The 24,097-nt window shown below is 42.3% G+C and overlaps 2 protein-coding genes across 3 annotated transcripts in view; one reads left to right on the top strand and one right to left on the bottom strand.

Annotated features, from left to right (window-relative positions):
- gpr137c (G protein-coupled receptor 137c) overlaps positions 1–3,678 on the bottom strand; it is a 59,186-nt gene extending 55,508 nt beyond the window's left edge. Inside the window, exon 1 of the mRNA XM_014196075.3 lies at positions 3,010–3,678. Within this exon, the coding sequence (XP_014051550.1) occupies positions 3,010–3,399 (390 nt within the window). The 5' untranslated portion in view covers positions 3,400–3,678. The remainder of the gene's footprint in view (positions 1–3,009) is intronic.
- A 395-nt stretch (positions 3,679–4,073) lies between these two features.
- The window catches only part of txndc16 (thioredoxin domain containing 16), a 55,756-nt gene continuing 35,732 nt past the window's right edge, over positions 4,074–24,097 (top strand). For both annotated transcript variants that reach the window (XM_082974882.1, XM_082974880.1), the window contains exons 1-11: positions 4,074–4,581; positions 5,255–5,337; positions 5,836–5,909; positions 6,083–6,157; positions 7,801–7,922; positions 8,273–8,363; positions 13,953–14,115; positions 14,449–14,615; positions 15,194–15,254; positions 20,283–20,394; positions 20,782–20,928. In XM_082974882.1, the coding sequence (XP_082831008.1) occupies positions 4,425–4,581; positions 5,255–5,337; positions 5,836–5,909; positions 6,083–6,157; positions 7,801–7,922; positions 8,273–8,363; positions 13,953–14,115; positions 14,449–14,615; positions 15,194–15,254; positions 20,283–20,394; positions 20,782–20,928 (1,252 nt within the window). In that variant the 5' untranslated portion in view covers positions 4,074–4,424. The remainder of the gene's footprint in view (positions 4,582–5,254; positions 5,338–5,835; positions 5,910–6,082; positions 6,158–7,800; positions 7,923–8,272; positions 8,364–13,952; positions 14,116–14,448; positions 14,616–15,193; positions 15,255–20,282; positions 20,395–20,781; positions 20,929–24,097) is intronic.

Genomic DNA, 24,097 nt, shown 5'->3' with positions numbered 1-24,097 from the left:
TCCAACATTAGGGGCTGTTTTCCTAAAGAAGTTAAATAGGCTTTGTGTTTTGTTTCCTTGTCGCGATACTAACGAGTATCGCAATACTGATATCGTCCCGGCCCTAATGTCAGAACAAAGAAAAAATTTGCAAATCACCAACCTTACTGGATTACCACAATTACCTAGGTATATTATAGTGTTACCCACAGATTACCTATTTCAATCAAAACTGTCATCATGATGCACCATACGAACTGGTAAACACAAATCATCAACTAATTGGTGCATGTGTTATTTGAAAATTGCAACAGCAGGTACCAAGGGATATTCCACTGATTGTCCTCATAAACTCATGACGAACATACATTGAACAGATGATGAAGGTCACTGCCAACGGTAATGGGATGCTTCCAGGTGCGATCCCCCATCTCCCTCACACAACAACCCCTCCAATACACTATGACCATCCTTCTCCATCTTCACAAGAAAGGGTCTATATTTGGCAGATACATTTGAGAGACTTCAGATGATTTATGCGATATGTGAGGCAGAGGCCTAGAGCGCTTTTCTCCTATACTGCTCGCTGCCTCCAAACCCCTTTTTGTGTGACTGGAATAGTACAGGACAAAGAAAGGGGTGATGTTATGTTTCTGATTGGCTACCGTGTTTAAATGCCACCTTGTGGCGGTATCAGTGCACTTGCAGCCTTTCGCTCGAGCAAGAGAAGCTTCGCTTTGCTGAGACTTGGAGAGAGAAAAACATTCACACACCCCTCTCTTTGCTCCTCTCCAAGCGATGGACATATGCCACACAGAGGCTGCCAGTATTGCTCTGGGACACAGTAGGGATTGTCTTACAGGTTTGAGGGTTGTTGTTGCTGCTGTGCGCAGTGAGTCAGTCCACAGTGGAACAAAGACAAGAGAAAGGGTGCGTGAGAGTGACTTCTGTACCCTACAGTGTGAAGAAGAGCTGAATGGAAGCAAGCATCAAACTATTTTCAGATGTGATAAGAGTCAAATTTAGACAAACAAGATAGGTTTTGAGGCTGTGGGAACCAGGTGAATAGTCATGATAGCAGGGTTGGCTTTAGTCTGCAAAGGAGATCTACTCTTTGAACTGGATTTTCCTGTAAATGACTATAGGTTAGTTTTGAGACTATTTTTTCAGTTGATAGTGATGTATCCTAAATAGGTAGACAAAGGTAGAAATATGCAATATCCTCCTTTGAATATTTGGGTTTTATTCTACACACTTGCTATTACATTTACATTTTAGTCATTTAGCAGACGCTCTTATCCAGAGCGACTTACAGTAGTGAATGCATACATTTCATACAATCGAACCCACAACCCTGGCGTTGCAAACACCATGCTCTACCAACTGAGCCAAACGGCTCCACCACTAAAAAAGTACAGCACAGTAGAGCTCAGTAGAGTAGAGTTCAGTACAGGAAGGTCAAGTAAAGTATAGTTCAGTACAGTACATTGTAGTATACTCAACTCTACTGTGTACTGTACTGAACTCTACTCCACTCTATTCTACTCTACACTACAGTACTGAACTATATTCTACTTTTCTTCACAGTACAGTACTGAACTATACTTTTCTTTAATGTGCTGTACTGCGCTCTACTCTACTGTACTGTACTGTCCATACTTGTGAAACATAGACGTCTATGTTTGCTTCAGACCAAATCTGAACCAATCATGGACGTCTATGTTTGGGCCAAATGAAGGCTGGTCCAGACGTTCCTTGGATGTTGGAATCAAGGCCAGGGCGGACTGACCAAATTTCAACTACTTTTCAAAATGCATGGACATCCGGTGTTGGTCGGTGCTCAGTGGGTGAGGATGCTGCTTACAGTAAATGGAAAGAGAGGGGGCTCATGGGTAGGTGCCCACCTCCTAACTCTTCTACATTTGCATACACTGTACATAGATTTTTCTATTTTTCTTTTCTATTGTGTATTGACTGTACGTTTGTTTATGTGTAACTCTGTGTTGTTGTTTTTGTCACACTGCTTTGCTTTATCTTGGCCAGGTCGCAGTTGCAAATGAGAACTTGTTCTCAACTGGCCTACCTGGTTAAATAAAGGTGAAAGAGCCGGGAGAGGTGGCATTAATTAGAGAGAGGGGTTGTCTAGACTGTTCACACTCTTGCTTTGACCATCAGATGACAGAAAGAGAAAGAAAACAGTTATCAGCTGAACATAACAGTACTATACAGATGACCCAACTGTGGTTTGTGAGTCCTATGATTTCCCATTATAGCTAGCAATATTTCGGAAATAGTGTTACCGATTTTAATCACTTAAATAATTAATAAACAAAGTCGATATTAGTAAAAACACTAGAACTGATTGATAGGTCTACCTTTACGTTTTACTTCTGTGAACTTTCATTATTCTCCCTCTTCATGAGGGAGATAAATGAGACAATATCTTCAAGATATATGGGTTTTTGGTAACGGAATTTAAAGGCACAAAGCAATGTTTCTTAAACTTACAGAAGGCAGAATTTTCCCCCCTAAATTAAATATGTGTTGATATTAGTTGGCTGGGGTCTTTACTTCCACATTATTGTGTTGTGATGTATTTCTAATATCTTTAAAAATTTGTTGTGGTATTTTATTTTACAAGACCCCTTTTCCATTTGTCTGACAAGAATTCAAAACAGTTTCTTATTTGTATTTTTTTGGGATGGAAAACAGTTGAAAAAATTATATTCGCCTTAATTTCTCAAAAATACAGACTCAGCTTTCATTTGACACCCAATTTGTCATGCGCCTGTGAACTTTACATGTTGGTGCTCATGGGTCCTTTTACATGGAAATGGCCCTATAGGCATATTGTCTGGAGACATACTCTTTACTCATACATTTTGCATGATAAATTACATGTACAAAAAAATATGATAAACATGTTTAATTGATAGGCCTATAATTTAAGATGACGTATGACAGACGTCTGATTGTGTGTACATGCAAAACATGACTGCAACATCAGAAAATGTATCAACATGCACTTACCTGTGCAAAATAAAGATTGAGCAGACACAGAGTGAAAAATTGGAGGCATACTGGAAAACAGTACAACAGCCAGTAAGGCAAAGGCTGCAACTGGTTTGCTTGGACAACGTTCTTGAAGTAGAATGAAAATAATGTAGTCCTTAGCGCTGACCACAGCAAACAGAGAAAAAGAAAGACACTCTGGTAGCTGAAGCGCTTGTGTCCATAACGCAAAATGAGCCAAAGGTGCAAGTAAACAAACACAAAAAGCAGCGAATATAGGATGGTATACACAATGGTGAGTCCGAGCTCCACAGACGGGGGAACCGCAGCTCGAATCGGTTCATCACTTGAGTCCGTTACAGACGTGAAAACACTTAATAAGCTGACCTGGTTTTCTTTCAACAACATAGCGAACGGATAAGTGTAACAACGACTTAAATAAGCATATCTAATGTTTTATTCTAAAATAGTAGAAGGTCCAGTTTTTTATGTATTTTCCACGAATTTGGTATACATTTTTTTTTAATGCCCATTCAAAAACAAAAGCACGACCTTGATAAAACTACACTAACTAACTAACCACCTACCGACATAAAACCGAGGGTTAGCGACAGAACGGATGACTGTACAGCTATAGGTATAAAACAGACAAACAAGAAACCCCTCCAGTCTCTGCAAAGCAGCTCATCTGTGCAAAAAAACAACTCAGGAAAAAAAGGGGGCGTAAAGTAGGGAGAGATCAGCTGAGTGAAGCTGCAGTTTGGAGCCCGCCTACTGACCAATAAGATGCAGCCTTGAACGAGCTATCTTCTAACGCCATCTTGGCTCCCTTTCCAGCACACATTGCGTTGAAATCATTGAAATGCCTCACATTAGAACCACAATGGTGTCCATTTTCAGTCTATATCGCCTTGTGGAGTTCTGTCTCCACCCACTATTTAAACATTGGTCAGTATGGTACCCAACCTCCAGAATCCTTCTTTGTGATTGGCTTACAATGATGTCAGCTCTGAAGGTGCAGGCCTCTTAATTTTCGATTGGCTGTCAACTGCTTTTAAAAATCCATCACTCTGATTGGCTAGTTAGTTGGGACACAGGAAGATGAAACAGCAAAAATGTTCTAGCATCCCTCTTTCATTTGGGTAGTTTAGCTACATAATTTCACAAAAAGCAAGTCGTGTTAGTTGTCTAAAAGCTAGTTATATAAAATGCTTCTGCAATATATTAAGAGTGCCCATATCGTGGTCATGGAATTTAACTAAATGGCCCTTGTCCGGCTACTTTAGCTAGGTAACGTTAGCAGAAAAGCGTAGCTAACGCGTTATGCCATAACAGACCTAGCCAGCTTGCATCGTCGAATGTAATTTATTCCATTAATCTCTACTAGATTTTGTCTGTTCAACTGAACTGTAAGGTTCGAGCCTTCATCGACCATGGCATGGTTCATATGTGTCGTCATACTTTTGCTCTGCTCAAAAAGTGAGCAATGCATCACTGGAAATGCCTCAAAACTCATTGAGCACACAGCTGACCATTTTTTCGAGAAATTGGAATCAGGAAAGATGTATTTTATATACTTTGGAAAACAAGGTAAGTGACATTAACAGGTGAGAAAAATATGAGCCCCCAAGATGCCCTGTAGACTTGCTGGTGGACATATTGCACTGAATACTCTAACAATTGCAGTTCACGACCCTTGCTCATGTAGGGACAATAATCTCCCCAAAGTGTCTGGAAGGCCCGGGTTCAAGACTTGCAAGGGGCGTTGCGCTAGCACCATTCGCTAAATTGGTGTCAGGAGTTGGATGGAACCCTTGAGGCCCTCGGAGAGGCGCACGCGAGGAGGGATTTAGTATGTAACGAACGACGATAGTGCAACACACTTTGCGTGTCTCAAACCAGGGTCTCAGCCTGCAGGCAAACTCGCTAGCCACTGCTCTAATAGGGTTAACTCACTCTGAGATTGTAATGAGCCTATCTAGGTATGGGTTAATCAAATACTAAATTGTATTGTAATGACCCTAGTTAATAATTGCCATACCACCTTCCCCATGGGGATTATATCCTAATTGGGGTTGTGGTTATTAGGTCATTTGTCATTCGCTCGCTAGTTACCTCGTGCTATTTCCTTGTTTCATTACAGTATGTTTGCCTTTTGTAGTGCAGTTGAATAATGTATTTAACACAATTGTTTACTATTAACGTTGGTACCGTCTAACCTCCACAGATTATAATTCCATTTCTTTTTCTTTTTGATTACCAGTCAATCCAACTATAGGTCTCTTCATTGAACAGCTGGAGAAGTCCGCAGATGCTCTAGAAGATTACGGTATTTCAGTTGCTAAGGTAACCAACACAAATCTTTATCCCTTGATTTACTCAAGCACCACTGGCTTTTGCTGAGTCAATGTTGCACAAGGAGAAATTAGATATTGAAGGGAACCTTGGGAGGTTGTAGTGGTATTGTTTAGATATATTTTCATATCTGTCTTATAAAATGTTATTTTGACATCACTGGAGTGCTGGATTGTTTGAGAACCCAGCATGTTGTTGATTCTACTTGCAAATTGGAGCAACTTTTGTTCATTCCACAACAAGTAAGACAAATCCTCACTGGCATATTGTTACTATAAGAAATTTTATGGGTTTTTGAAAGGACTGTATAGTTGTCGGCTGTAGTATGCATTGCTGGCTGCCATAGGCCTCCTGTTAGAGAGGCCCGGAGTCCAGGTATTCTCTTTGACCACTGATCAGTTTTGCACTACAAGTACACTTATGTGAAGAGCAAAGTAAACAAACATCTGTTTGAAATGAATTGTTTTCAATGTCTATGCATGTTTGCAGGTAAATTGTACTAATGAACACATAGCAAAGTACTGCACTGGAGAGAAGCTGATGAAAAAAGTTTATTTGTTCAGGTGTGTATTGTATATCCATTGTGGATCTTAAGCAGCTTGATTAAATATTGTGCTAACAGTACATGCATATTACACCTATGCAATGTAATTTTAGAACGCATCTTATGGTTTAAGATGAACAGATGTTTATCACAAATGAACAAGTAACTATTATATTATTTGTTGTCTTGCAGGGGTGGCAATGTCCTGAAGAGTTTCGACACAGACACCGTCTTCGACGTGAACGCCATAGTGTCTCACGTTCTCTTGTGAGTAAAGAGTTTGTAAACATTTCCCCTAAACACTGATACAGGGTTAGATATTGTATAACCTCTATAGTGGTTGAAGGGGCAATCAGCAGTTGCTTGCTACTTCCATTTTTGGACATTTGTAAACATTTATGATACAGTATGTACCCATTTGATTCTTATATTCTTGAAGAATGTAACTTGTAAATGCCTCATGAGCTTAGTTTAACTGTCATACCCATAAGAATCCAAATAAGCTTCTATTCCAATGTTTGTAAACAAAGTAAATTAAATAAAAAATGCTGTATAGCTTCAAAATATGGTTAAAACTATAATTGTGATATCATGACTGAATTTCAGTGACTACATTTCTCCAGACCCATCCCTCAGCTTTTTACTGAAACAGTGGCGGGGATCACGCTTTGTTTCAACTGCTGGTTGGCCCTTTAAGGGTAGGGTAATCTGATCCTAGATCTGTGCTTAGGGGCAACTTCTACCTTGAGCTGGGAGTACAGTTGCTCACCTAGGGGTCAATCGATGTATTACTCTCACCTTTGGAACTCTGGCAACTGTCAGTCGGTGCCTGCCGAGTCAGTGTCTGTAGATGTTGTCTCCAAGTAACAAATAATGGAGACAACTGATGGGTTATTTGAGCTAATCCATACTTTGAGCTTGGCTTTAGGCAGCTTCTCGCTTCAGCGGAAGCGCTGTAGCCTCACTGTTAGGAAGAGGCTTTGACAGACCTTTGACACACCCGGGGCGGCAGGTAACCTAGTGGTTAGAGCGTTGGTCCAGTAACCGAAAGGTTGTTAGATGGAATCCCTGAGCTGACAAGGTAAAGATCTGTAGTTCTGCCCCTGAACAAGGCAGTCATCCCACTGTTCCTAGGCCGTCATTGTAAATAAGAATTTGTTCTTAACTGACTTGGTTGTTAGATCAAAGTTAAATTAAGTTAGTGTATCAAGAAATGACCGGTCACTTTAAAGGGTGACGGCACTTCTGTATTTGGCCTCGTTTTAGATTTGGTTCATTAACCAAAGGCAACCCAAATTTACCAAACACATTATGATTGGGTCATCCGAATTGATGTTTACTTGTGTGCTGTGGGCAGGATTGAAACAAACCCAACCTTCATTTACGCTGTGATGCAATCACGACCACAAGTCTCACAAAACTGTTTTGGACGAGACTGACTTTATGACCAATATTAACCTATTTACACTTTGTAGTCAATTTTGACAGTATAATAAATGCTTCTGACTCATAGGCTGTTTAAAAAAATATATAAGTTGGTTTTTAGGGGCAGTTGCTCTTTAATTCAACATGTACAATAGAGTACACTGACAAATGACATACCATTTTTCATTTGTGTGTACATAATAAGTATAAACTCCCACACAATTTGCTTGCAGAGTCTCTATTATTGATTGTGCTATTTTGTGACGCACAGTCAATAAATTATACCCTTTGAAAGCACCGTATGAAGGGATCTTTTTATTCATTTTAACTATTGTAGGGTTGAGTATATCTTGAGTACTGTTGCACAATGGAACATGAACATGTACGAATGCATTTCACTAATTTGTGTACAGTAACCTGCTAGGCGAGGGGATTTATTTGAATGGCCATATATATGTAATGTATGTGACCTGTCCCTCTCTCAGCACTGTGCTTTTTGACGAGGTGAGGTACGTCCATACAGTTGCTGAGCTACAGTCAGTGGAGAGGGCAGCTAAAGGCAAGGCTGACATTGTGCTAGGCCATGTCCAGGTCTTGGGCTTACCAGGTAAGGTCCAGTCTCCCACACTAACATAAAAGGTTAATAATAAAAAAGGAAACCACAAGGGGTGCATCTCAGTTAGTCTGAGGTTTCCTCACTCCTCATCTCAGAGGGCATATTGCTTTCACCCAGCCTGGGTTTTCAGATTTAAGAGAAATCAATTTGACTATCGACTTGTTGCCAAGGATGAAAGTAGTTTTCATATATCATACATTTCTTTATATCCAAAGCTATAGAAAATGATTTTGCTATTCAACCCCTTGGTTACATTTTAGTGCAGCCTAACACTTTGTACCAACTTCTCTGAGTTGTTTTGTCATTCGGTGTAACCTTCACGTCCCTGTCATTCTATCCAGAGCACCGAGCGTTGATGGAGACAGCGTTTGTGTACGGAGTCAAGTACCAGTTTGTGCTGACCACAGGAGGCCCAGTGCTGACGAACATGGGGTCAGTGTTCTTCCATCCATAGCCCCCTTGGGAACCCCATCCAAGCTAAAGAGGCCACCTCTCCCCAGTCACAAGATATGTGTTCAGTAGGGAACAGAGTGGCAAAACAATTTTCAAAGGAAAATAGGTTTGGGCAGTAGACCGTGTATATGGGGGTTATTTGGAAAAGTGTTTTTATAAATGTAAATATTTTTAAGTAAACACCTGCAGTCAACTCTTGCAGTAATTATTCTAATTGTTTTTTTCATTATGACGCTTACCGGTAATCCCCAGTCACGTGGTGTTTGTTTACAAGCACACAATGACGAGATCTGAGTCACTTACTGTCCGTTTATACTATACAAGTGGCACTCCTCCTAATGTGGGTGCTAGGTAGTGCTAAGTAAACTCAGCAAAAAAGAAACGCCCTCTCACTGTCAACTGCGTTTATTTTCAGTAAACTTAACGTGTAAATATAATGAACATAACAAGATTCAACAACTGAGACATGAAGTGAAACTTCCACAGACATGTGACTAACAGAAATGGGATAATGTGTCCCTGAACAAAGGGGGGGTCAAAATCCAAAATAACAGTCAGTATCTGGTGTGGCCACCAGCTGTATTAAGTACTGCAGTGCATGTCCTCCTCATAGACTGCACCAGATTTGCTAGTTCTTGCAGTGAGATGTTACCCCACTCTTCCACCAAGGCACCTGCAAGTTCCCGGATGTTTCTGGGAGGGGGGGGGGGAATGATCCAACAGGTCCCAGACGTGCTCAATGGGATTGAGATCTGGGCTCTTCGCTGACCATCGCAGAACACTGACGTTCCTGTCTTGCAGGAAATCACACAGAACAAGCAGTATGGCAGCTGGCATTGTCATGCTGGAGGGTCATGTCAGGATGAGCCTGCAGGAAGGGTACCACATGAGGATGTCTTCCCTGTAACGCACAGCGTTGAGATTGCCTGCAATGACAACAAGCTCAGTCCAATGATGCTGTGACACACCGCCCCAGACCATGACGGACCCTCCACCTCCAAATCGATCCCGCTCCAGAGTACAGGCCTCGGTGTAACGCTCATTCCTTTGACAATAAACGTAAATCCGACCATCAACCCTGGTGAGACACAACCGCGACTTGTCAGTGGAGAGCACTTTTTGCCAGTCCTGTCTGGTCCAGCGACGGTGGGTTCGTGCCCATAGGCGACGTAGTTGCTGGTGATGTCTGGTGAGGACCTGCCTTACAACAGGCCTCCAAGCCCTCAGTCCAGCCTCTCTCTCAGCCGATTGTGAACAGTCTGAGCACTGATGGAGGGATTGTGCGTTCCTGGTGTAACTCGAGCAGTTGTTGTTGCCATCCTGTACCTGTCCCGCAGGTGTGATGTTCGAATGTACCGATCCTGTGTAGGTGTTGTTACACGTGGTCTGCCACTGCGAGGATGATCAGCTGTGTCCGTCTTGTCTCCCTGTAGCGCTGTCTTAGGCGTCTCACAGTACGGACATGGCAATTTATTGCCCTGGCCACATCTACAGTCCTCATGCGTCCTTGCAGCATGCCTAAGGCACGTTCACGCAGATGAGCAGGGACCCTGGGCATCTTTCTTTTTGTGTTTTTCAGAGTCAGAAAGGCCTCTTTTAGTGTCCTAAGTTTTCATAACTGTGACCTTAATTGCCTACCGTCTGTAAGCTGTTAGTGTCTTAATGACCGTTCCACAGGTGCATGTTCATTAATTGTTTATGGTTCATTGAACAAGCATGGGAAACCGTGTTTAAACCATTTACAATGAAGATCTGAAGTTATTTGGATTTTTACGAATATCTTTGATGGACAGGGTCCTGAAAAAGGTACATTTCTTTTTTTGCTGAGTTTATTAACAGCCATTGTCAGCCAATCCAGAAGAGGTTGGAAGCAATGGTGCGCTTTGATTGATGTTGTGACGCGAGTGACCAAAGAGGATTTGAATAAACTTTAATCCCGCCCTGTTCAGCTCCCTTGCCTATGCTCGCATTGCTCATCGGTCCCCCAGCTCAGTCTGCTTCTCTCGCTTTCCTTTCATTGAAAATTAATGGATCCGATGTTTCACCATGTGATGCTGCTTCCTAGTGTAAACGCAGAGTCACTGTTGTGCGCCAGTAAATAAAAGTTACACTGAAAGCATAATATTTCTACTGTATAATTGTAGTCTAATCAATACCCAAACAGATATTCAGGGAAATAAAAATCTAATTGATTTACATTGTTTTAGTTTGAATGTGCAGACTGGCACTAAGAACAGAACAGCGGGAATGTTTCCCTAGTCAGCGCCATTATTAGTGCAATGCCCCTTACCCTAGAGGGGTTATGTGGGACGCTAGCGTCCCACCTGGCCACATCCGGTAAAATTGCAGAGCGCCAAATTAAGAAAACAACTGAAATATTCATAAAACATACAAGTGTTATACATCGGCTTAAAGATTAACTTCTTGTTAATCCAGCCGCTGTGTCAGATTTCAAAAAGGCTTTACGGAGAAAGCGTACCATGCGATTTATGAGGACAGTGCCCTGTGTAAAAAAAGCATACTATAATTTTTACCAGCCAAGTCGAGGAGTCACTAAAATCAGAAATAACGATAAAATTAATCACTTACCTTTGATCTTCATATGGTTGCACTCACAAGACTCCCAGTTACACAGTAAATGTTTGTTTTGTTCGATGAAGTCCCTCTATGTCCCAAAAACTCAGTTTTGTTCGGTAATCCAATGGCTCCAAGGCGATCACAACAGGCAGACCAATACACACTAAAAGTACTGGTAAAGTTTGTCGAAACATGTCAAACGATGTTTATAGTTAATCCTCAGGTTGTTTGTCTTTATAATCAATAATATTTCAACCGGACAATACCGTTTTCAATAGAAAGGAAAAATAACAAACGGCGCGCCAAATCAGGTCTGCAAACTTCCTCTGACCAAAATGGCTTTTTACATGTCTTTTTTCAAAATAAAAGCCTGAAACCATGTCTAAAGACTGTTGACATCTTGTGGAAGCCATAGGAACTGCAATCTGATTCCTAACCCATTGGATTCTCTATAGGCATTGAGTTGAAAAACAGCCACATGAAAATAATTCCACATCCTGGATGGATTTTTCTCAGGTTTTTGCCTGCCATATCAGTTCTGTTATACTCAGACATTATTTTAACAGTTTTGGAAACTTTAGAGTTTTCTATCTATATGCAAATCCTAGCTTCTGGGCCTGAGTAACAGGCAGTTTACTTTGGGCACGCTTTTCATCTGGAGGTGAAAATACTGCACCCTACCCAAGAGAGGTTAAAGTGTTACACGGAACCCAAACCGACTGTGCGCATGCGCCATCGTGCATAAATGTATTTTGTCCCCCCCACAACAAACGCGATCACGACACGCAGGTTAAAATATCAAAACAAACTCTGAACCAATTATATTAATTTGGGGACAGGTCGAAAAGCATTAAACATTTATGGCAATTTAGCTAGCTAGCTTGCTGTTGCTAGCTAATTTGTCCTGGGAAATAAACAATGTTCTTATTTGACCTGAAATGCACAAGGTCCTCTACTCCACCAATTAATCCACACATAAAACAGTCAACCGAATCGTTTCTAGTCATCTCTCCTCCTTCCATGCTTTTTCTTCTCTTGATTTTATATTGCGATTGGCAACTTTCATAAATTAGGTAACCGACACTGACCTATTTCGTCCTTCAGTCATCATGTGGGTATAACCAATGAGGAGATTACACGTGGGTACCTGCTTCTATAAACCAATGAGGAAATGGGGGAGGCAGGACTTGCAGTGCGATCTGCGTCAGAAATAGAACTATTTTAGCCCTTTGCAACGCGGACGCTTGTTGGCGCGCGTGAGCAGTGTGGGTGCAATAATTGAATAATATAGATTTCAAAATGTATTTTGCGACGCGAGCGGTGTAGTCAGCCTGTTACTCTGTGCTACCTGGGGTGGGGGTCCACTCCTCCTCCTCCCTTCCCTTTGGGCTAGGTCGGTCTTCTGTGCGCAGCTCTGCTGCCCGTCCTGTGCCTTGAACCTTGCGCGTTTTCAGTGGATACAGCTGGAGAACTGTAAGGCAATCCCATTGTGCGCCACTCGGGAACCATGACCAATAGATATTGTCCTGCTAATAACAGGGTTAATAAGATATCTGTGAGGATATCCAATGGGATTTTATTATTATAATAATCGCTTTGTTTTAAAAAATTACAATATTTTGTAATAACGTAAATTGAGCGAGGATAAAGTTAAGGCCGGCACGGGTATTGAACCAGCATCTGTAGCAACACAGCTTGCACGGTATGCAGTGTCTTAGACCGTTGCGGCACTCACACTGTACAATGACTGGTCGGGAGTGGGCTAAAGTACTACAGTAAGAGTAAAATAAAAATCTTAGTAACAACAGTTTTAGTAAGTAATACTCAAGTCGTGCACGATTATCAGTTTCTATTTTGGTTTGTCTCCCATACATTGTCAGACATGATGTATGCTTTTTGGTCCAACTCCCCTTGCGCTGGTCTGGAGCCATGAAGTGGTGACGCAGGGTACCGTACTAAACCACAAATTACCTCTAAATCCCGCAGCATAATTGCAAAACGTTTAGTGGAGCAACCACTGTATATAGTTGCAGTCTGTAATTCACAACCGTTTGCCAACTAGATATCTTATAACTACAAGGGTTAACTGTCTAAAATCTGCTAAATGCTCTGCAGTTGTGCATTTGGTTTGCTGACTTAGTAGTTACATTATTTAGCTGGTTAGCTTCTTTGCTTGGTAACAGCGGAGAATCCCCTCATGGGTCAAGAGCCTTGCTGTCTAATTTGTTTTGTGAGTAGCATTTTTTAGTTTGTTTTATAGCTGGGATGTCTAACCTGCATATAGTTTCAGAGACTGTATAAGATGCTCACAATGCGCTCACTAGCATTTAGCTATGGAAATTGACATATACTTGTTAGCATTGCTAACCTTCAGATTACAGAGCCTCAGTGGGGTTAGAAAATAGTGCCCCTTGTGTTCAGTGTCTGTATTACCAAATATCCTGGGATGGCACATGGTCGTTATGAAGGTATGAAAATCTGGATACCACCCAAGTCTGGGGGGAAAAAACATATTGGTCAATACAGGATGTACATCCCCTTTTCACTCTTGTTTCAAACCGTTTTCTCTCTACTGAACATGACCGTGATGAAACTATATGAAAGAATATGCTTTTGAAACATCATTCCCTCTTCTGTATGAAATGTGAAGGTCAGATGTCTAATAACCCTGGATGATATACGTAGATGCCCATGTGGTATGCATGGAATGTATGACCAAATGGGTCTGCACCATGACAAGGTAACTAGAATCCTCTTTCTATATGTCTATGGGTGAGACTTTTGCTCAACTCCAAAATGACCCCTAGACATTTTGTGTAGATCTGAAAGCTTGGATACCCGTGTCTTTGATAGCCTAAATATACTTATCCCAATATTGCTTACACTTATCTCTTTCTTTCAGATCACACAAAAGGGTAGGTGCCTGGGCACAATTTACAATTCGGCATATTACGACCATTGGTGTCATCTTCCTCTTGTGCTACATTGCAGGGTGGAGGATATTTCATCTCTCACAGCAGGTCTGTGGTTCCTGCACTGTAAGGGTGCACCCCAATCCCAGCACTCAGACCCCTGTCCACACACGGCCCTAAGGAGAGCCCTCACCACCCTCCACATCTACACCTTCCTCCAGCTGATGGAAGCCCCACTGGTGGTGAGAAGCCAAGTCTCCAATCAGTCTCTACTCCCAGCTGGTGGTTGATTTCAGACAGAGTGAATACTGGAGCCACCCTCCTGGCAGTCCCTGCCACAGTGTCTATGCGTCCCTTGTCAACAATATATTCACTTCAAAGACAACTTCAATTCAAAACAAGCATATAAAACAGCCTTCATGCTAAGAGAGAACAGTTTGATTAGCAATTCTTAGGCTACAGGCAGTATACATGTATCCCTTGTTGGTGGAACTGTAGTGATTTTGCGCCATCTTTTTGTCGTTATTGTTCATGTCTGGGATTAAAAAAGTTTATACAATTTCTCTCCCTATCAGAGTGAGGCCTCAGTGGAGCCCTCAGAGGTGAACATGGTCCACAGCCACCTCCAGGTGCCCCTGCTCTTCCTCTTCTCTCAGCCCCATACGGTGGCCCTTGACCGGGTCACTGCCCAAACTCTTGCCTGGAGGCTGAGAGGCCAGGTGGGCCTGGTGCTCATCCACAGGTCAGTACCAGCGGAGAGCCATGACAACACTGGCTCTTCCTACCTTTTGTTGGGTTGTGTTAATTTGTCATGAAATGGAAGATAACAGTCTGAAATTGAGTTAAACAGGTTGGTAGTAGGGGTACTATCTCTGTGTGTCTTAGAAGAAATGCTTGTTTGTGTTTTCTTTTGTATGTTTTACATTTTAGTAATTTAGCAGACTCTCTTATCCAGAGCGATGTCATTCCCTTTTTCCAACGGGGGATTTTGAAACATTTTGCTTCAGTGTTCCCTAATTTAACATTACCCTGGTTATAGTCATCATGGGTTGGTAGTTCCTACCTATTGCAATATGGCTTGGTCGATGATCTTTAGCCCCTACCCTCTATGCACTCATAAAGATCTGATAGGATTTGTAGAGTGAGCAATATGGTAGTAGTTCTGATGAGCTTGGCACTGGACACCCCCCCCCCCCCCCGTATTGTGTATACCTATGCAATCCTTTCAGATGTACTTGACATGACATTTGAATTAACATGTAATCTATTCCAACAACACAAGCCAAGAGTAAACTGACTATTCTTTCTAATCTGTGGCAGAGAGAGTCCTGATGTAAAAATCCCACTGGAATACAATGCTGCTTACAGACTACCAGGAGAGGTGAGTCCCTTTTTTTTATTTAGCAAGTTACATAAATTGCTTTATTGAAAGTAATCCATTTCTCCCAACAAAATATTATTTGTGATGGCCATACCACCAGGCTTAGTTACAGTGAGCTCAAAGTATTGGGACAGTGACACTTTTTGTTGTTGTTTTGGCTCTGTACTTCAGCATTTTGGAATTAAATGCTACAATGACAATGAGGTAAAAGTGCAGACTGTCCGCTTTAATTTGAGGGGATTTTCATCCATATTGGGTGAACCGTTTTAGAAATAACAGCACTTTTTATACATAGTCTACCCCATTTAATGGGACCAAATTCACTTATGTGTATTAAAATAATAAAACGTGTTGTGTTTGGTCCCATTTCCTAACATGCAATGACTATATCAAGGTTGTGACTCTACAAACTTGTTGGATGCACTTACTGTCTGTTTTGGTTGTGTTTCAGATTATTTTGTGCCCAGTATAAATTAATGGTAAATTGTGTTGTCATTGGATTCACTTTTGTTGTAAATAAGAATATAATATGTTTCTAAACACTGCTATATTAATGTGGATGCTACCATGATTATGGATAATCCTGAATGAATTGTGAATAATGATGAGTGCGAAGCTATGGACGCACAAATATTAAACCCCCCAAAAATGCTTACCTCCCCTGTTATTGTGATGGTGAGATGTCTTGGTGGTATGATATTTGTGCGTCAAACTTTCTTACCCATCGTTATTCACTTCATTCAGGGTTCTGTAATCAAGGTAGCATCCACATGAATGTAGAAGTGTTTAGAAATGTATTCTATTCTTATTTAAAATAAGTGACTCAAACTGCACAATACATTATTTACAGGGCCCTCCACTAATTGGCACCGTTGGTAAATATCAGCAAAATGGGCTGTGAAAAAAGTCTTTATTGTTTATCCTCTTGGTCTTTTATTCAAAATATTCACACAAATCTAACCTTTTTTTAAAGTAAAGTAATTGAAAGAAAAAATTATTATCATAAACAAATATGTAAGCCACAATTTTTGGCACCCCTTCATTCAATACTTTGTGCAACCTCCTTTTGCCAAGAACAGCTATGAGTCTTCTCCTAAATGCATTGAGGTTGGAGAACACATGACAAGGGATCTGAGACCATTCCTCCATACAGAATCTCTTCAGATCCGAGGTCTATGCTTGTGGACTCTCTTCAGCTCATCCCACAGGTTTTCTATGGGGTTTAGGTCAGGGGACTCGGATGGCCATGGCAAAACCATGATTCTATCGTCAAAAACCGTTTTTGAGGTGTGCTTTGTATCATTGTCCTGCTGGAAGTTCCAACCACGGCCCAGTTTAAGCTTCCTAGCAAAGGCAGTCAGGTTTTGATTTGATATCTGCTGGTACATGGAGTCCATGATATCATGTATCCTAACAAGTTTAGTTTGTTTCATGACCGCAAAGGTTTTTTTTATGGCAACCCTCCCAAACAACTTGTGGTTATGTAGGTGGCGTCTGATTGTAGTTTTGGAGACTTTCTGACCCCAAGACCCAACTCAGGTCTGCAATTCTCCAGCTGTGATACTTTGGAGATTTTTGGGCCACTGTCCTTGTCCAGCATATATATATATATATATATATTCCAACAATAAATTTATTTTTCTAGCAGTACACTAGGCATTTAGAATTAAATGTGGAGTGCAGCTTGATGATATCACGTGCCCTGCGTACCTTCAAAAGCATTCAGCAATTACATTTACATTACATTTAAGTCATTTAGCAGACACTCTTATCCAGAGCGACTTACAAAATGGTGCATTCACCTTATGATATCCAGTGGAACAACCACTTTACAATAGTGCATCTAAATCTTTTAAGGGGGGGGGGGGTTAGAAGGATTACTTTATCCTATCCTAGGTATTCCTTAAAGAGGTGGGGTTTCAGGTGTCTCCGGAAGGTGGTGATTGACTCCGCTGTCCTGGCGTCGTGAGGGAGCTTGTTCCACCATTGGGGTGCCAGAGCAGCGAACAGTTTTGACTGGGCTGAGCGGGAACTGTGCTTCCTCAGAGGTAGGGGGGCCAGCAGGCCAGTGGTGGATGAACGCAGTGCCCTTGTTTGGGTGTAGGGCCTGATCAGAGCCTGAAGGTATGGAGGTGCCGTTCCCTTCACAGCTCCGTAGGCAATCACCATGGTCTTGTAGCGGATGCGAGCTTCAACTGGAAGCCAGTGGAGAGAGCGGAGGAGCGGGGTGACGTGAGAGAACTTGGGAAGGTTAAACACCAGACGGGCTGCGGCGTTCTGGATGAGTTGTAGGGGTTTAATGGCACAGGCAGGGAGCCCAGCCAACAGCGAGTTGCAGTAATCCAGACGGGAGATGACAAGTGCCTGGATTAGGACCTGCGCCGCTTCCTGTGTGAGGCAGGGTCGTACTCTGTGAATGTTGTAGAGCATGAACCTACAGGATCGGGTCACCGCCTTGATGTTAGTGGAGAACGACAGGGTGTTGTCCAGGATCACGCCAAGGTTCTTAGCACTCTGGGAGGAGGACACAAGGGAGTTGTCAACCGTGATGGCGAGATCATGGAAGGGGCAGTCCTTCCCCAGGAGGAAGAGCAGCTCCGTCTTGCCGAGGTTCAGCTTGAGCTGGTGATCCGTCATCCACACTGATATGTCTGACAGACATGCAGAGATGCGATTCGCCGCCTGGTTATCAGAAGGGGGAAAGGAGAAGATGAATTGTGTGTCGTCTGCATAGCAATGATAGGAGAGACCATGTGAGGATGTGACAGAGCCAAGTGACTTGGTGTATAGCGAGAATAGGAGAGGGCCTAGAACAGAGCCCTGGGGGACACCAGTGGTGAGAGCGCATGGTGCGGAGACAGATTCTCGCCACGCCACCTGGTAGGAGCGACCTGTCAGGTAGGACGCAATCCAAGCGTGGGCCGCGCCGGAGATGCCCAACTCGGAGAGGGTGGAGAGGAGGATCTGATGGTTCACAGTATCAAAGGCAGCAGATAGGTCTAGAAGGATGAGAGCAGAGGAGAGAGAGTTAGCTTTAGCAGTGCGGAGAGCCTCCGTGACACAGAGAAGAGCAGTCTCAGTTGAATGCCCAGTCTTGAAACCTGACTGATTAGGATCAAGAAGGTCATTCTGAGAGAGATAGCAGGAGAGCTGGCCAAGGACGGCACGTTCAAGAGTTTTGGAGAGAAAAGAAAGAAGGGATACTGGTCTGTAGTTGTTGACATCGGAGGGATCGAGTGTAGGTTTTTTCAGAAGGGGTGCAACTCTCGCTCTCTTGAAGACGGAAGGGACGTAGCCAGCGGTCAAGGATGAGTTGATGAGCGAGGTGAGGAAGGGGAGAAGTTCTCCGGAAATGGTCTGGAGAAGAGGGGATAGGGTCAAGTGGGCAGGTTGTTGGGCGGCCGGCCGTCACAAGACGCGAGATTTCATCTGGAGAGAGAGGGGAGAAAGAGGTCAAAGCACAGGGTAGGGCAGTGTGAGCAGGACCAGCGGTGTCGTTTGACTTAGCAAACGAGGATCGGATATCGTCAACCTTCTTTTCAAAATGGTTGACGAAGTCATCCGCAGAGAGGGAGGAGGGGGGGGGGGAGGGGGAGGAGGATTCAGGAGGGAGGAGAAGGTAGCAAAGAGCTTCCTAGGGTTAGAGGCAGATGCTTGGAATTTAGAGTGGTAGAAAGTGGCTTTAGCAGCAGAGACAGAAGAGGAGAATGTAGAGAGGAGTGAGTGAAAGGATGCCAGGTCCGCAGGGAGGCGAGTTTTCCTCCATTTCCGCTCGGCTGCCCGGAGCCTTGTTCTGTGAGCTCGTAGTGAGTCGTCGAGCCACGGAGCAGGAAGGGAGGACCGAGCCGGCCTGGAGGATAGGGGACAGAGAAAATCAAAGGATGCAGAAAGGGAGGAGAGGAGGGTTGAGGAGGCAGAATCAGGAGATAGGTTGGAGAAGGTTTGAGCAGAGGGAAGAGATGATAGGATGGAAGAGGAGAGAGTAGCAGGAGAGAGAGAGCGAAGGTTGGGACGGCGCAATACCATCCGAGTAGGGGCAGAGTGAGAAGTGTTGGATGAGAGCAAGAGGGAAAAGGATACAAGGTAGTGGTCGGAGATTTGGAGGGGAGTTGCAATGAGATTAGTGGAAGAACAGCATCTAGTAAAGATGAGGTCAAGCGTATTGCCTGCCTTGTGAGTAGGGGGGGAAGGTGAGAGGGTGAGGTCAAAAGAGGAGAGGAGTGGAAAGAAGGAGGCAGAGAGGAATGAGTCAAAGGTAGACGTGGGGAGGTTAAAGTCACCCAGAACTGTGAGAGGTGAGCCATCCTCAGGAAAGGAACTTATCAAGGCGTCAAGCTCATTGATGAACTCTCCAAGGGAACCTGGAGGGCGATAAATGATAAGGATGTTAAGCTTGAAAGGGCTGGTAACTGTGACAGCATGGAATTCAAATGAGGAGATAGACAGATGGGTCAGGGGAGAAAGAGAGAATGTCCACTTGGGAGAGATGAGGATTCCAGTGCCACCACCCCGCTGGCTCGATGCTCTAGGGGTATGCGAGAACACGTGGGCAGACGAAGAGAGAGCAGTAGGAGTAGCAGTGTTATCTGTGGTAATCCATGTTTCCGTCAGCGCCAGGAAGTCTAGGGACTGGAGGGTAGCATAGCAATCATCATTTATTCGAGAAACACTTTCTATCATTTGTCGCAAAGAAAGTTTGACAAAAGAAAAATCTACCTGTCGAACGGATTAAAATGTTGTCGAGCTTTAGATAATGTCTCCTGTCTGCCGTTTCCATTATACATGCCGAAATGTTTGACAAATGCTTTTAACAAATTAATCTCCATCCATGAAAACCTGCCTACTGTCCCAATACTTTTGGAGCTCACTGTAAAGAAGTCCTTTTTATTACCACAGTAGTGTACAATCAAAATGGCCTCATTTTCAACAGAAGTATATTGGTGTTTGTTGTCCTTCAAGGAGAAATTCTTTCCACAGCTCAAAAGTTACATACGCACTTAGACACTAACAATATGCTGTGTTTGTCAGGGTTCAGAGGTCAAGTACCTGATTTTGAACAATCTAGAGGAGGTTATCGACCTGTTCAGAGATGAGAGCACTCCGGAGGAGGAAGAGGACGATGATAATTGGGCCACTCTTGGTAAGAAGGGGTCTTGTTGTAGATATATTTTTATTTCCTTTTCCTTGTTTTAGGTCAACATCATAAACAAACTGTACATGTATTGTAATGCCAACAAGAAACCAGATCACAGAATTTAAATGGTGACACTAAACAACATTTTTAAATTTCACTTTCAGTTCTCTGCTCTCTACAATGTTTCATTAACCCTAAACACTTTTCATTACATTAAATTAGAAGGGGCATTGTAGAAACGTGTCTAGCCCCTCCCTAGGCAGGTGTGTAGATTGAAGTGGGTTGTTTATGAATGCGCATTAAATGTTTATAGCACTCTGCTTCCACTGTACGACATTCTGTATATGCTTTTGTATTTCTGGGCTGATTGGTTGACTGTTTCTTTGTCACTAGATGTGCTTGATGATGAGGTGGCAGAGTCTGTGTACAGAGACAGGGGCCAGAGTCTGGACATGGATGCTGTCACAGAACTCACTGCCGACACGTTCCACAGCGCAGTGGCAGAGAGTGACTACACGGTGGTGCTGTTTTACGTGAAATGTGAGCATGTTGGTTTTATATCGTTCTCGATTAGGTTTTAATGTGTAATCTGTTATTTTATTTGTCACCTGTGGATACAGGATGAAATGAGGCTAGAACACTCAAAGACACTTAAAATATGATTTATTTGTATTATAAAATGGACAACTTAAACCTACTATACGTACTATCTCTACCAATCCTATCTTGCTACTACTTCTACAAAATAAATCTGAGATTCACAGGAAGCCCATATCTGCAGCCAAATCTAACACCCCTGGATGGCTTCTGGTTTCTCCGTCTCTTAAGCATATTTTCTGATTAACTCCATACTTGTAGAATTCTCTCCTGTAAAAGTCAACCTTGCACTTCATCTCCATGTGCTTGTGGAACAGATTGTTTATTCTGCTTAGGCAGGTGCTGTTTGTGGTACCGGAAACAGGCCATGTTTATGGGCCAGGACTTTTAGTGAGTACAGTCCATTCAGTCCTTTCTCATACTCCCAAGCCTTTCTCCTCTTTGCTCAATCTGAGGCTGTCCAGGGTCTCTCACGGTCATGCTATAATAGTGAACCCTGTGCTCCACCTCCAGACCAAGGTTATAATAGTAAACTGAAATGAAAACGATACTGAAACTATCTTTGACTCAAACTAAATTAAAAACATGAAGTATGTTTAGTTTTAGTGTTTAAATAAATATAAACTTCTAATCTAATAGGGTTTTCAAGCTTTTGAGGGGGGGCAAGTTTCAAGCTATTGAATCTGGTGTGTAAATGTGGCCAGGATTTGTCGATGTTTAAAAAAGGCCTAGCTTGGTGGCCAACTTGATTCTTACACGTACTACTAAAGTTAAAGCATTGAATTGGTTTAAACCAGTGGTGTAAAAATAATATAAAGTACTACTTAAGTTGTTTTTTTGGGGTGTCTGTACCTTATGTTACTGTTTTCTATTTTTGACGACTTTTATTCCACTACATTCCTAATGAAAATAATGTACGTTTTACTCCATACATTTCCCCTGAGATCCAAAAGTACATTTCGAATGCAGTAAAATGGTCCAATTCACACACTTATCAATAGAACATTCCTGGTCAATCCTACTGCCTCCGATCTGGCAGACTCATAAACACAAATGCTTTGTTTTGTAAATGATGTCTGAGTGTTGGCGTGGGCCCCGGGCTATCCGTACATAAAAATAACTGCTCTGTCTGGTTTGCTTTATATAAGGAATGTGAAATGATTTTTTACTTTTTGATTCTTAAGTATATTTAAAACCAAGTACTTTTAGACTTTTACTCAAGTAGTATTTTACTGGGTTACTTTCACTTTAACTTAATAGAAAGTAGTAACAGAAGTAATCTTTACTTTTACTATAGAGTGATAATTGGGTACTTTTTCCACCACTGGTTTTAACATGGGTGTGAGCGTTTCCTTTCACCATATATTTAGCATCAGTCTTTGTTCTATTCCCTTTTTAAATCCAAGTCGCATTGAGATTGACTTTTATAATTTCAACTTTAGCTCTCGAACCGAAGGCCATACAGCCATAAGGCTCTCATTTGAACACTTGACCACAACGGGGCCAATGTCCACAACTGTACCGACGCTCTGTCTCCACGTTAATAACCACCGCATGCAATACGGTTTTGGAAACCTCAGAAATTCTACATTCCTAGCACCCCAAAAATGATTTTCCAAAATATACACTTCAAAATATACACTTACTGTGCATCGTTATAACAGATTCCCACGAAGATGTTGTAGAAACAAAGAACTTTCTTCAGAAACTCGTCAGTCTTGTTTTGAGAAATGAAGGCTATTCCATGCGCGAAATTGCCAAGAAACTGAAGATCTCGTACAATGCTGTGTACAACTGCCTTTACAGAACAGCGCAAACTGGCTCTAACCAGAATAGAAAGATTAGTGGGAGGCCCCGGTGTACAACTGAGCAAGAGGACAAGTACATTAGTGTCTAGTTTGAGAAACAGACTCCTCACAAGTCCTCAACTGATAACTTCTTTAGATGGTACCCCAAAACACCAGTCTCAACGTCAACAGTGAAGAGGCAACTCCGGGATGCTGGCCTTCTAGGCAGAGTTGCAAAGAAAAAGCCTTATCTCCGACTGGCCAATTAAAAAAAGATGGGCAAAAGGAACACAGACACTGGACGGAGGAACTCTTCCTAGATCTCTATATTCAAAGACTCAATCATGGACACTCTGCCTAGATCTCTATATTCAAAGACTCAGCATGCTGACAGTTGTGACTGCTTTGTGTGATGTATTGTTGTCTCTACCTTCTTGCCCTTTGTGTTGTTGTCTGTGTCTGATAATGTTTGTACCATGTTTTGTGCTGCTATTAGAGGTCGGCCGATTATGATTTTTCGCCGCCGATACCGATTATTGGGGACCGAAAAAAGCCGATGCCGATTTATTTTAACCGTTTTTTTTCCTTTTTGTAATAATGACAATTACAACAATACTGAATGAACACTTATTTTAACTTAATATAATACATAAATACTATCAATTTAGCCTCAAATAAATAATGAAACATGTTCAATTTGGTTTAAATAATGCAAAAACTAAGTGTTGGAGAAGAAAGTAAAAGTGCAATATGTGCCATGTAAAAAAAAAAAAGCTAACGTTTAAGTTCCTTGCTCAGAACATGAGAACATATGAAAGCTGATGGTTCCTTTTAACATGAGTCTTCAATATTCCCAGGTAAGAAGTTTTAGGTTGTAGTTATTATAGGACTATTTCTCTCTATACGATTTGTATTTCATATACCTTTGACTATTGGATGTTCTTATAGGCACTTTAGTATTGCCAGTGTAACAGTATAGCTTCCGTCCCTCTCCTCGCTCCTACCTGGGCTCAAACCAGGAACACATCGACAACAGCCACCCTCGAAGCAGCGTTACCCATGCAGAGCAAGGGGAACAACTACTCCAAGTCTCAGAGCGAGTGACGTTTGAAACGCTATTAGCGCGCACCCGGCTAACTAGCTAGCCATTTCACATCGGTTACACCAGCCTAATCTTGGGAGTTGATAGGCTTGAAGTCATAAACAGCGCAATGCTTGAAGAATTGCGAAGGGCTTCTGGCAAAACGCACGAAAGTGCTGTTTGAATGAATGCTTACGAGCTTGCTGGTGCCTACCACTGCTCAATCAGACTGCTATATCAAATC

Source organism: Salmo salar, chromosome 01, assembly GCF_965601325.2.
Source record: "Salmo salar chromosome 01, fSalSal1, whole genome shotgun sequence".
Classification (NCBI taxonomy): domain Eukaryota; kingdom Metazoa; phylum Chordata; class Actinopteri; order Salmoniformes; family Salmonidae; genus Salmo; species Salmo salar.
Note: the sequence above shows the minus strand (reverse complement) of the source record. Positions and strands in the feature narration are given on the sequence as shown.